Source organism: Manis pentadactyla, chromosome 10 (genome assembly GCF_030020395.1).
Source record: "Manis pentadactyla isolate mManPen7 chromosome 10, mManPen7.hap1, whole genome shotgun sequence".
Lineage (NCBI taxonomy): Eukaryota > Metazoa > Chordata > Mammalia > Pholidota > Manidae > Manis > Manis pentadactyla.
In genome coordinates this window covers 127,570,530-127,583,646 of record NC_080028.1, presented here as the reverse complement: position 1 = coordinate 127,583,646, position 13,117 = coordinate 127,570,530, and the positions used below count along the sequence as shown (strand labels likewise).

The 13,117-nt window shown below is 60.9% G+C and overlaps 1 protein-coding gene across 1 annotated transcript in view; it reads right to left on the bottom strand.

The window, feature by feature from the left end:
- Window positions 1-434: 434 nt before the first annotated feature.
- Window positions 435-13,117, bottom strand: part of RAB11FIP3 (RAB11 family interacting protein 3) — a 70,552-nt gene continuing 57,869 nt past the window's right edge. Inside the window, exons 7-14 of the mRNA XM_036915716.2 lie at window positions 9,720-9,813; window positions 8,775-8,878; window positions 5,722-5,862; window positions 3,361-3,442; window positions 2,531-2,668; window positions 2,146-2,301; window positions 1,924-2,064; window positions 435-1,838 (exon numbers count right to left, since the gene is read on the bottom strand). Coding sequence (XP_036771611.2) covers window positions 1,725-1,838; window positions 1,924-2,064; window positions 2,146-2,301; window positions 2,531-2,668; window positions 3,361-3,442; window positions 5,722-5,862; window positions 8,775-8,878; window positions 9,720-9,813 — 970 coding nt within the window. The 3' untranslated portion in view covers window positions 435-1,724. The remainder of the gene's footprint in view (window positions 1,839-1,923; window positions 2,065-2,145; window positions 2,302-2,530; window positions 2,669-3,360; window positions 3,443-5,721; window positions 5,863-8,774; window positions 8,879-9,719; window positions 9,814-13,117) is intronic.

Sequence of the window (13,117 nt, the reverse complement as noted above, 5' to 3'; positions counted from 1 at the left end):
CCTGTGGTGCTGCCTCACAGGCCATGTCCCACCAGGAACCCAAGGTGCAGTCCCGGGGCCCTAGGAGGCTCACACCAAGGCCAGGGGCAGCTGGCCTGACCAGGTCAGCTGTCTGAGCCCAGATGATGCACAATGCCCTGGAAGTGCCACCCCTGGGCCCTATGAAGTAGAGGGCTGGCCTCTGTGCAGCAGCAGCAGCCTCAGCCTGTGGTGAGGCCATCCTAACCTCACCCCCTGCATCTCAGCCAGTCACTCTGCCTGGGAGTCCCCAGTGGATGAAGCAGGGTCAGTGTGCAAGTGGGGTGTCTGGGTTTGCGTGAAATGTCTCGTGGCGATTTGCACCCATAGCTGCAGTCCTGCTGGGCGATGCATAGGTGGCACCAGGGCAGGGCCGGGTGCAGAAAGCAGAGTTCCAGTGTTTATTATCATACATATATATATATATATATATATATATTTCATGTGTATACACAGATAGTTTTCTCTCTTGGATTGTATTAAAAAATTGATCAACCTTCAATCTATAAAAAATACCTACTCTACATGATAGAAAAATCTCTCCTTTGTGTTTACACTGATTTACACCCAAGGCTTTTCCCCAAATGTACAATACCAGGCAACATCTTAAATCTTCGTGTAGCAGGTGGGCAACACGGAGGATGGAGGGACCCAGGGCAACGCAGGCTCCCACATGTGTGCACACGCACGCACGCTCACACACAGTAGTGGGCGGTCTGTGTGCAGTGATTCTCTTGCCCTGGGCAGCACACCGCTGAGCAGAGACTTCCTTAAAGGAACCCCCAAGCTGCCAGGAAGGCCCTGCTCTGTTCTTGGTCTGTGTGCTTGGCGAGCCTGCCCTGTCTGGCCTCCACGTGCCTTGTGGAATGCACCCATTCACTAACCTCAAACTCCCAGAGAAAATGTGGTTCCAGACTTTGAACTCTGGCCTGGGAAACAGAGGTCACGGGCAACCTATGCACATGATGACGGGACTCCAGGAAGGCCATACTCACTGGGAGGCAGCACCTCACCACAACCCTGACTGCACCTTGGCAGTTAGGGAGCCAGCAACATCTACCCCATCACGTGGCTACCCTCGAGTCCTGATTTCAGGGTGGAGGCTTCTGTCCCAACCCCAGCCCCACAGGAGGGTCAGAGCCCTGAGGGTCACTGTAGTGGGGGTCTGGCTGTGAGGACAGCTGTGTGGCCCAGAGGCCCCTAGGCCTGCAGCTGGACCAAGGTGCCCCTTCAGCTGGGTGGTGGCCCGGACAGCCCCAGAGAAGCTGGAAGCCCTGCAGCTCCTGGCCGGACGCTGACATACACTGGCCTCGCCTGCCTGTCCATCCCTCACCACATCTGGCGTGAGGGTCCCGGGGCCTCTGCACTGTCCAGGAGTGGCCGAGGCTCTTGGGGCACCAGTCAGGCCCGTGTGGGTGCAAGAGGCAGCACCCTTGTGGGCACGTCCCTCCCCTCCTCCCGCAGGGCAGGACCACAGAGGGGAGCTCACAGAGGTGCTCGCCCACGCCTGAGAAACGCTCCCACAGTTGTGCAGGGGCGGCCCCCCCAGGGCTTTCTGGGGTTTGTCCCTCCGAGCCCTGCTCCTGCAGCCCCGTCTTTATGTGCCCCAGCCCAGCTGCATGCTCCCCCTTGGAGGGTGTGGGACCTGCTGGCTGTCTGGGGTGTTGGTGGGATCCTGAGTCCAGTGGGGCTGAGCCTTCCTGCCTCTACTTGACCTCCAGGATGGATGGGTTGGTCTCCATGATGGCCACAATGATCCGGTCAATGTAGTCCTGCAGGCGGAAGTTGATCTCTTCCTGCTTCTGAATCGCTTCCATGAGCTGGGGAGGAGCAGGGGGTCAGCACTGGGCACACGACAGCAGGCGCCTTTGGGTGCCAGGCCCGGGCAGGGGGTGAGGGTGTTACCTCATCACGGGACACGGAGCTGATCTCTGCCGCCAGGGACTCGGAGAAGGACGTGGAGAAGAGGCTCTTGGCGCCCTGGATGCTCAGGGTTATGATCTGCCCGTTGAGCTCGTCGTTCTGCTCCTTCAGGTTGCGGTTATCCTGCGGGGGGAGGGTGGTCACTCTGGGCCCGGGCCTGCACGGGACGGGGGGGTGGGGGGGGCCCTGGCGCGGGCACCGCACCTGCTTCAGCCTGCGGACCTCCTGCTCCAGCTCGCTCTCACGTGCGCGGCTGCTGTACTCCTGCAGGCCCGCGCCGCTGCTCCGGCCCCTCCTCTGCTCAGCCTCCAGCTTGAACAGCTGCAGGTGCTCCAGCTGCTTGCGCAGGTCCTCGATCAGCTGCAGGGCCGCCGCGGGGCGGGCGCCGTGGGGCAGCACATGTCAGCGCAGCCCCCGGGTCTGACCCCTTGGGTCGGTACGGGCGCCACTTCCCGAGGCAGCGCCAGGCTTCCCAAAGGCTGCCCCACGCCCAGCGCAGTTAAACGCCATGGTCTTGTGACACAAGAGGCACAGCTGTGGGTCCACAGTGCATTCCACCCCACCCCCACCCCCCGGACGCAACACTCACCTCCTGGGTGGCCTCCTTGTCCCTCTGGAACTGGTGCCTTTCATGGCCCAGCCTGTCCCCCAGCTTCCTCCTGTTCTCCTGCTCGGCACCGAGCCGCAACGACAGCTCTTCCATCTCATCCAGCAACTTCTGCTTCTCCTGCAGGAATGAAACACTCACCATGCAACGCATGCCTCACTGGCCACTTGGTTCACACAGCCTCTCTTAGCTGTCTGTGCCTGGCAGGCTCCGTCCACTCATGTCTGCAGGGCTGCGCCTGAGCCTTCCCGTCATGGCTGCCGTGTGCACACCCGGGCGTGGCAGTTCTCAGGGCCTGGGGCACCGCCACAGGCCACAGGGACTTGCCCAGAGACGGCAGAGCGGGAAGGACCTGAGCTGCAGCTGCCAGAGCACAAGGGGACTCAGAGGTCCTCAGGGTTCAGAGGGCCCCAGGAGGACACTTGGCAAGGAGGGGAGAACAGGGAGAAGAGCCCCCTTGGGGAACGTCTGCAGGGGGGGCATGAGGGGTCGAGCCAGGATCAGCCCCTCAGAGACATCACCCGTGCATTCAGGAAAGCTGGTTGATCTAAGCATGACCCCCGGCAGGATCCAGTATCTTCCAGCAAAGGGCAGCCCAGCCAGGCTTCCCTTGCTCTCTACACACACCTGCTCTCTGAAGCAACACAGCTTCCTGGCTGTAGGCGTACTCGTCAACCAGCGGCTCCCACGTAGGCCCCTAGGCCAGCCGTGCGGCTGTCCCGCTTTGGAAAGCCTCCCCCCCACGCTGAGCCCCCGACAGCCATCAGGTGCCAAGGACGGAGGAGAGGCAGACCTCCGGGCCAGCAGCTCACCTCTTCCAGGCGTTCGATGCTGGCCCTCAGACAAGGCACGCAGGACTTCAGCTCGCTGTTCTCCTCATCCAGCTGCTGCAGCCTGGGGCACAAGGACAAGACTGGGCCAGCTCCCCAGAAGGACGCCTCCTTGTGGCAAGGGGGGCCCTGTCTCAGAGACCAGCTAGTGCGCAGGCTGGGAATCCAGAGGCCGAGCCCCGTGCCCTGGGACACACAAGTGCTCTAGGCCAAAGCTTTCCCAGGTGCCAGGATGGCTTTTAAATACACTTTGGGTTTGGGGATAATTTTAGGTCCATAGAAAAGGTGCAGAGTACAGAGTCCCTGGGACCCCGGCCCTTTCAGCTTCCTGTCGTGGCATCTGCTTCTCACTGTGGCCCATCTATCTCGGCCCACATGCTCACACTGGGACACACTAGTCACCAAGCCATGGATCCTGTTTGGCCTTTCCCCTGGTGCCCCTTCCCGTTCCGTGACCCCCAGGACTGTGCTGCACCCCGCCCTCTTGTCTCCTGGGTCCCCTCTGGCCTGCGGCCTGAACTCCCCTGGCTTTTCATGACCCTGACAGTGTTGAGCAGCTCTGCTCGTGTCTTTGGTCTGCCGTCCCTCAAATTGGGTTTGTTTGGGGTTTACTGGGGACTAGACGGGCCACAGGTTTGGGAAGAATCCGCAGAGGTGGGGTGCCCTTCTCATCCCTGGCCAGGTGTAGCTGAGTCCTGACGACTCATCGTGGTGATGCTGACCTGGACCACCGGTTGGGGTGCACCTGCCGGGGTCTCCTGCCAAGTGTACCTTTCCCACCCACTCTCTGTCCTCGGCGAGCCTGTCATCGAGCCTGGGCCCCCCAGGGAGGAGAGGACACAGTGCCGCATCCCAGTGCCCCCCATCCCTGCTGAGGGGACATGTCTGTGGGCTGCTTGGAATCCCTCTGTAAGGAAGACTTGTGTCCCCTCCCTGCGTGTTTCATCTGCCACTGAGCAGTCACATGTTGGGTGGTGGCCCAGTGCAGCCTCATTAGGGTGCTGCCCAGTGTCCAGCTCTTCCAAGGCGCCTGCATCCCTGTGCTGTGCACTCTCCTCTGTAAGCCAGTGGACAGGGGCCATGCCAGGGAGGCCTGTGCAGGGCTCACCCCAGGGTGCTGACCCAGGGATAGAGGGGCTCTGAGGGCCCACGCAGCTCCTGAAGAACCACAGGCCTCTCTGCCCCCTCCAGCCCCAGAGCTGCAGGACACTGATGGGGTCCGGGCACACAGCGGCACAGGGCACATACACAGAGCAGGCAGCAGGTCTGTGTCAAGCAGCACAGACCCCATCCACCCTGGCGCCCCCCAGGACACCTCTGCTGGGTAGACTCTGGTGTGGGCAGACAGAGAAGGGAGGAAGGCCCTGCCTCTTGGCACCCACAGCCCCAGTGGACAGGACCCAAAGGAGAGGCTACCCACATGCACAGATGAGGAACGTGGCTTTCTCTGAGTCCACTGAAGTGTGCTGTACTGAGGCCCAGGGAAGAAAGCTGGCCGGACTGTTGGGCCCAGCTATCCGAGGTGGTGGTGCCCCTCTGTCTACATGCGAGGAGACCTCCCATCCACAGCGACCCCAGCACAGCTCTGCATGCAGCCCCTTCCTGCCACCCCCATTTTTGAAAATGCCAAGAGCTCCTCTTAAAGCCACGATGTGTCCTCCCAGCTTCATAAGCTGGAGTGGGGATGTGAAAAACCCAGGAAGACTCCTTCATGAACTTTTACGACTATTACCTTTTGAGCTCCCAACGTGGCACTGGCGGGGTGACAACTCTATGAAGCACTTCCACCCTCATTGCCCCCAGGAGGGGCGCTCTGGGGGGACAGGGTGGTTCTCAGAGGCGCCCTTCTAGCCACTTCTCTGCTGGGACACTGGTGTTATTATGTGTGGGTTCCTTTCTCAAACCGTGATTCAAGGACAGTCACCTGCACGTGTGACTGCGCAGGGATCCGGCCGGACTCCGGGCGTGGACCCGCCCCTGCAGCGCCAAGCGCCCTGGCTCTGGGGCTTCATGGCACGTGGCACACACATTCACCCCCGGCCTGGCCCTGCTGTCCTGGCTCATCCATGACTTATGCCTCCAGATAAGCATAAAGTTAAATTTGTCAACTTGCCCTAAAAAAAGATTGGTATTTTGGCTGGACAACATGGACTAGAGAGACTCAGAGAAAGTGATCCACGTGGGGGAAGGCTTCAGGCTCAGGCCTTTGCGGCCTTCAGTGGAGTCCTCTGCTCCCTTCACAGGGAGCCTCAGTTCTCCTCGACCAAATGTACCCCCAGACACTGCACCTCACTGAGGCGGGGCATGACGCAAGTGTCGTTCGCAGGGCTGGGGCTGCCCTACCTGGCCTGCAGGCCCTCCGTCTCGATGCTCCTCTCTCTCCCCATCTTGCACAAGAGCTCCTTCTGCCTCCGCGCCTCCTCTAGGACCATCTCCTGGGCCCTCAGCTCCTGCTCCTTCAGCTGTTCCTCCAGGGCATTGGCTCTGTGAAGGCAGAGGGGAGGAGGCCCTTCCCACCACGCCGGAGGCCACAGGAGAGCCTGCCCCGCCTGCAGGAGGGCGTCAGACTCAGACTCCCACCCAGAGCTCTGGTCAAGGGTGGGTTGGAGTCAGGGCGGGCCCCAGATGGCCTCCCCTCCCCACTGAGGGCGACTGGGAAGTCAGGCCCACGGCCGGCCTGTGACAGGGGGCAGTCTGCGGTGCCCTCCGGTGGGAGCTTGCCCCCCACACCGGCCTCCACCAAGAGTTACCGCCTGCTTGCTTGGGGCACAGGCCCACCAGACGCCCACCCTGGCACCCTGCCCTGGCACTCCAGGAGGGGAGTTGGTGTGCAGCCCAGCTACTCGCTGGCCACCTGTGGCAGAGGTGAGGGCAGGTGTTAGCAAGCACATGGGGACAAAGGAGCCACTCGCACAGGGGCCCTGACGCTGGCCCCTCCTCAGACCACCACGCCTACCCTCAGAAGACAGACCATCCCAACGAGAAGGGCTCCAGGCCCTGCCCACAGACAGCACGGAGTCCACACCCTTAGCCATCCACGCACACTGGGCTTCTCAGTTGCTTTCTGGGGCCTCACGCCCGAGAGTGAACAGCCAGCCAAAGGTCACATGACACCGGAGGGCCGCTTTCAGCACACGCAGCCAGGGCAGACAGAGGCCCTCGAACGACACACACTGTGCTGGAGCCGCCTGGGAACCGACGAGCGTCTCAGAACCAAGACACACCCACGGGACGGGCAGAATGCGATGGAAGTAACAAAAAAGGTGATAAGAAGAAAGGTGATTCTCAGAAATCAAAAATATAAGAAGAAAAGATGTAAAATCCAACAAAAAAGTTGGAGGAGAAAACCAAGGTTATTACGTAGAAGAAAAACACAAAAGATAAAGTCAGAGACTAGGGAAGAGAGAACGAGGGCAGGTTGGAAGGTCTAATATTTGACTGACACAAATTCAGGCAGATGAGGAAATGGAAGAAACTGTAGAAAAGTAATTGTAGAAAGACAGATTTTCCAGATATAAAGGGTGGAAACCACGTGCCCAGCCCAAGAAACAGTAAGAGACCCTCAGAGCGTCCAGGGTGGGAAGTCAGACACACAGCTGGCCCGCCAGCAGGGCCACCTCTACCGCAGCACGGGTGGAAGGCGCCAGGGCGTGCCTTCACGTTCGTAGGGACCCCACTCCAGCTGGAATCTCAGGCCCAGCCACCTGCAGTGGGCGAATGTTTTCAGAGACACAGAGTCCAAAGAACCTGGCCCCTGTGCACCGTTTCCCAGGCAACAGCTGGGGGATATCCTCAGGACAAGCCAGCACGCGAAGAAAACATGCATGAGAGAGAGGAAGCCGACCCCGAGAAGGTGTGTGCAGCCCCCAGGGCAGCGAGAGCTGCGAGGACCGCGGTGGTGGTGGGGCTGTGTGGGAGAAGTGTGCTGTCAGAGACTTCGGGCAAACGGAAAACACAAGCACAGGACCTGGGCATGGCTGATCCTGGGGCCGGGGACTGGGGGGAGGGCAGGGTGAGGCGCAGAGTGTGGACTTTCCACCACTGATGTGGACGACTGACAAATGCCTGTCAGGTTAGATGGAACCTCTCCAGGCAGCTCAGGAAAGGTGGTTTTCCTGGACCAGGACAAGGGGGAGGGTAACAAACTGCAGATGCAATACATGGTTGGTGCAGCACTGGAGGCCAGGCCCCTTCACGGTGCAGCTGACGCACCCCCACTCTGTAGCAGAGGCAGGGGAGCAGGCAGCCACCGGGCCAGGGTCCTGACTCCTGTCATGCTGTGCCAGAGGGGGTGCGGGGGGCGCCTGTGATTACATAATGCCCTGGTCTTCAGCGTCGAGGACAGGTGATGACGGTCAACATCGTCCTGATGGGAATGTTACAGCAGGAGCCAGGCGGCCCTGGGAGCCTCAGGAGGCCTGGTCTTGATGTAAATGCCATGTGCGCGTGGGCAGGCCTGGCTCCATGTGCTCAAGTCACGGGTGAGGACACGCAGGCCGTGAGGGTCGGGGCAGAGCCAGGCTTTGGCCCAGCAGCCTGGTGAGGACAGACCCTGGGCGTGGACCCCACCCGGAGCCTCCTGCCTGTTAGCGCTGCTCAGGCCTCCCCACAGCATACGCGGGCACAGCCCAGAGAGCAGAGGCTCCTGGCCAAGCTCCCACTGTGCACGAGGACACATTACTACAAACTGGACATGAGGCACGTGGCACAACAGGTTTCAAAATGCCAAAAATCAGTGTTTTCTGAAAAGGCTGCAAAACGGGTGGGGAAAGCAACCCCCCCCCCCCCATGCAAGCACCGCAGTTGCTAGTCCCTCCCTTAGTGCTCTGGTCCTATGGACTAGGCCCACGTGTTTCTGCCAGGCTCAGGCTCCTGGTGCAGGGGGCCCAGAGGCACTGGCCTGGCCCCCAGCCCCCCGCTGCCTCTGCCCTGGGCAATTACCTAAGCTCCCTGAGCCCCTGTTCCCTCATCTCTGAAACGGGAACAGCAGCAGCACCTGTTCCCAGGAGAGCATACAGGTAAGAGGAGATGATGTGATGTGCACACAGCACAGTGACAGTCACAGAGCTAATGAGCCCATGTCCAGGGAGGCAAGGATGGGCTCTCAGGATATGGGATGCAAGCGGGACCCCGGCCTGTCTGTCCCCGTGCAGTCTGAGCAGGTGGGGGCTGCTGGCCTCAGCTGCTCCCGAGGTGGCACCTATTCCCTGGCTCTCCCCTCTAGGGCCTGGGTGCCGGGGCAGGGTGCCCTGCCAGAGCAAGCCCCACCCCGAGCCAGCTTCCGGCAGCTGGTGGAGAGGTGCCCAGGCGAGAGCTGCACCTCTGTTCTGCAGCCTGTACCCTGCTTGGGGAGGTCAGGCGGGCCAGGGGGGTCACACTGCTGCTGCTGTGCTCACCTGTGCACGAGCTGGAGGTTCTCCTGCCTCAGCCGGCTATGCTGCTCTCCACTGGCCACTGTGTCCTTCTCCAGCTCGGACACCCGCTTCTCCAGGAAGACCACCTCGGGAGTGAGACAGCAGCTTGAGCACCAAGGGCGGGAGTCTGGGCCCTGCAAGCTGCTGGGGGCAGTGTCCACTTGCTGAAGCTGGGCCCGTTCTGATGGAGACCGTCCCCGTAAAGGAGGTGATGAGGCCCCGCAGGCATCAGGGAGGACAGGGAGCACATGGTGCACAAGGTGTGAGGCTCCTGGCCCCCACAGGGGGGGCCGCCGCACTGCCGGCCTAGCCCACGGGGGTGGGGGATGCGAGGCACAGAGAGGCCTGGAGTTCGGCCCCTCCCTCCCCAGGAGGCTCACTATCCAGGTCGGAGGCAGATACCCACACAGGTGGCAGGAGTGAAGGCCACCAGCCTGGAGAGCCTCACGAGATGCTGGACTTGCCGTAGAGAGGAGGTACCAGGGGGAGGCGAGGGGAGCAGGCGGCGGCAAGGCGCAGGGCCTGACACAGGAGGTGCCCTGCCCTGCCGGCCCCGCTGTAGGCACCTCTGGGAACAGCCCTGTGATCGCTGCAGGCTGGGTGCCCTCCTCCCGGGAACCTGGAGCCCCCACCTCAGGCCCCTGGTGACCCGAGCTCGGCACCCTGGATGCACTCAGAGGAACGCAGGAGACCCCCACGCCCTCGGGGGCTCCTTCCCAGGGCCGGGAACCCCAGGAGGCCTGCCGGACGGTGTCAGGACCAAGGGGTCTGAGTGGCCCTCAAGGCGCCTCCATCTCCTGCGGAGACCCACCGCTTGCCAGAATGATGACCAGCACCCCGCGGGGCGCACCACGGGGCTGCCGCGCTCAGAAGGAACCCTGAGGTGGGCCGTCTGCACACAGCGCTCCACCCTGGGCCAGGGCCTACCTTGTCAGCAATGTCTTCTTCCATGCTCTCCACGGGGTCCAGCGGAGGCTCCGGCAGGCCCTCCATGGTCAGGGCCCCCGACTGGTGCAGGTGCCTGTGGAGAGGAAACAACAGCCGGGTCCACAGAAGGTCCTTGGGCAGAAAAAAGGAAAGGGGGAAAACCCAGCAGCCAGTTCCTGAAATGAGCATTTCCGGGTCCATCTGAAAAGCAAAACCCAGCAGCAGGGGCCCAGGTGTCCCCTTGAGGGGTTCCAGGCAGGACGCCATTACCGAGGGGCAAGCGAGCCACGCTCTGGGCCGCAGGGACCTCCCACTGCTCTTTGGAGCCAAGCAGGCACGGCTTCCTGCCTGGCCAGCTCCCCAGGCGACGGCACTTCGCACTCGGCAGTAACATGCCATCGTTCCTTCCTGCGGCACGCCATCACCCATCTTGCATGGGGGGCCCGTGAGGCATCGGCTCAGGACCCCGACCTCTGTGCGTGGCACGTCTTTCCCAGGGTCTCCTCAGGGTCAGGATGATGGGCAGGCATGAGCACCCTCTATGTCCAGCCCTGTGGGCCACACCAGGTGCTGTGCAGCCCAGGACCCGGGCAGACACAGGCCCCACCATCCTGCAGAAGCGCCATAAGCCTCCGTGCCTTCAGAGCCCGTCTTCGCTCCGCGGACACCAGCCCCTTAGAAGGCGCTTGGCACACACACGTTCAGCCACCCAGTAGCGGTCTTGTCAGCTGCGGTGACACTGCATCAGCTGTATTACCCGGAGCACCAGAAACTCCAGCATCCAGCAGCACGTCTACACATACCAACCCAGGCGCTACGCTCGGCAGCCTGCTGCTCAGAGCCACATGGCCCTGAGGAAGGCACGCAGCCTCTGAGCCTTGCCCCTCCTGAAAAACGGGCCTCTGAAGGCCAGTGTGAGGTCTCAGGGAGGTTCTTTTATATACATGTAAACAGCTCTGTTAAGGATATAGCACAGAGTAAGAATTCAATAAAATGCTATTAAAAACTGTATTGAAGATTCCTATATTATCAGATGAATGAGGTTCTATTTCTTTTTAGAGGACGGACTGAAATTGTACATTTTTTAAATATTCCCCCCAGAAATGTTCCAAGGGGAAGAAAAAAGAAGGACGACATCTTCACCCTGGACAGGGTTGAGCCCAGGGGCGGGCGGCAGTGCAGGGCGTTGTGCTCTCCCCAGCCTCTGCTCTGAAACGCCCGGGACTTTGACCCCATATATGAGACCCTGATGCCACTCCTAGGGCAGGACGCTGCCTCCTCCAGACCCAGGACATCCCACAGAGGGGCCACAGCTGTGCCCCTGGGCTGTGCCCATGGCCTGAGCTCCAGGAGCTTCCAAAGGGCTGGATGTGAGGATGAGGTCACACCTCGTCCCCAAGTGCCCAGCATTTGGCCTCAGCATGGTGGGTGGTGGGCTTGTTCATTTAGGCCTGCCCCCATTCAAGGGACCCCAGAAGCGGGGCTGGGGGCAGCCTAATCCCCCCCAAAGGGCTGCGGGGGGTTGGCAGCAAGACAGCAGGTGCTGGGCTACACACCACCGACACGGGACCCGAGTCTGCCTTTTGCTGAGGGGGTGCCACCCTGCACCTCTGCCCAGCAAGGCCGGCTCTGTGCCAGGGCTCCAGCTTCTCATACGCACACCAACCCCAGAGCCATTTCCATCCAGGTCAGGCACACAGCAGGTCACAGGCCAGGGCTAGTGGCTCCCAAACCCACACACGGGCACAGGGCCACATGCAGAGGGGCTGTGGCACCAGGGGTCTCCTCGGGGTTCTGGGGGCAGTTTTAGGGCAGAACAGGTTAACACTGCATCGCTGGGTGCGGACGGCAGAACCACGCCCCTGTTTACAAGCTCTACCAAGGGTGTTTCCCGGGAGCGAGCAGACACAGTGCCCGTGTCCCAGGCCCGTGACCCAGGCACGGGAGCGGGGAGGGGACTCAGCGAGGTTGTTACTTTCCCTAGTTTCTCCAGCTTTTCGTAGCCTATTTGGGGTAAAAGATGGGAGTGAGAATGGAAGTGAAGGGAAGCGAAGCCTACAATCAAAGTTGCAGCTGGAATTGTTACGACATTCCTAAGAACTTAGAGGCTTTTTGAAAAGTGCCATGGAAGAAACAAGGTGCGGAGGTGAACGGAGGGCAGCGGCTTCCGCTTCCTCTGGTTCCTGAGCCCTTAAAATGACAGGAAAACCTGAGCTTTACACCCGAGGACAAAGAGCAGAAGAGGGGACAGAACCGGAAAAGAGGTGTCCAGGGTCCCGGGAAGCGAGAACAGAGGCACAGGCTGGAAGCCGCCAGTTCTCTGTGGAGAGCCCAGGAAGGACAGCCCGAGGACGCGACAGGTGGGCACAGGTGAGGGCGGGAGGGGTCTCCTGCACGCCTTGAGAAGCACCCTCCCAGACCCAGGGGAGCCCAGACTCGGGACCCACAGCTCTGCCTCTGTGAACGACACGGGCGGCCCGGCGAGGACTCCACACGGGGAACTGTCCAGCCGGACTGGAGAAAACCCTTGCCCCCACAGGGGCCCCATCCATAGCACACACCTGCCGGAGGTCTCCCACCAGCTGTGGGCAAACACTGTGGCGTGGACAGACAGCACCCCCAGCTCTTCCAGGCAAACGTCTAAGAAAGCCAGAGCACAGACAAGGACTCGGGGAGGAGACCCGGAGGGGAGCCCGAGCAGGGGAGGCATGGGCAGCAAGGCTGAGGGGTGAGGGGCCCCAAGCAGGTGCCCCACAGGAAGCGGGGAGGGGGCACCGTCAGGGATACCATGCGACAACGGTCCCCAGAACTGAAGGACAGGTGCCCCCAGACTGAGACAGCACACCTTCCATTCTGCACAGCAGAGTTAATGGGAGAAAGGACTCACAAGATTGATCATAAAATTTCTGAACTTCAAAGATAAAAAAAAAAATCTTAAGAACTTCCAAAGAGGGAAAAACAGTCACAAGGAAAACTCAGAAGCATCAGCTTTTTCTCAGCAGCCTCCCTGGGGTTAGAAGACAGCAAGCGTTGCCCCCAAACGCAGCCCAGACCCATTTCCTATCCGGGATGCACTCTGGGGCGAGGCGTCCAAGGAGCTCTCGGGCATGTACCCCACGACCTCTTTTCTTCCTGCCACCCCGTGAGAGCTGAGCCGGAGCTGGCTGGGTAGGGGGAGCGGCGTGCGAGCCCGTCCTGTTGCTGCAGAGGAACAGGGAGCATACAAACCAACTGATGAAGAAATGGCCACAAAGGCACGTTCTTCAGAAACTCGAAGTGGGCACGTCTCTCTCACATTCTCCTCGCCTGGGGAGCTGGGGGGCAAGGGGGCAGCCTTGAAGGAGGCGGATGCAGACCCAGGCTCCATTACACTCTGGCTCAGAGACGTCAGGCCCCTA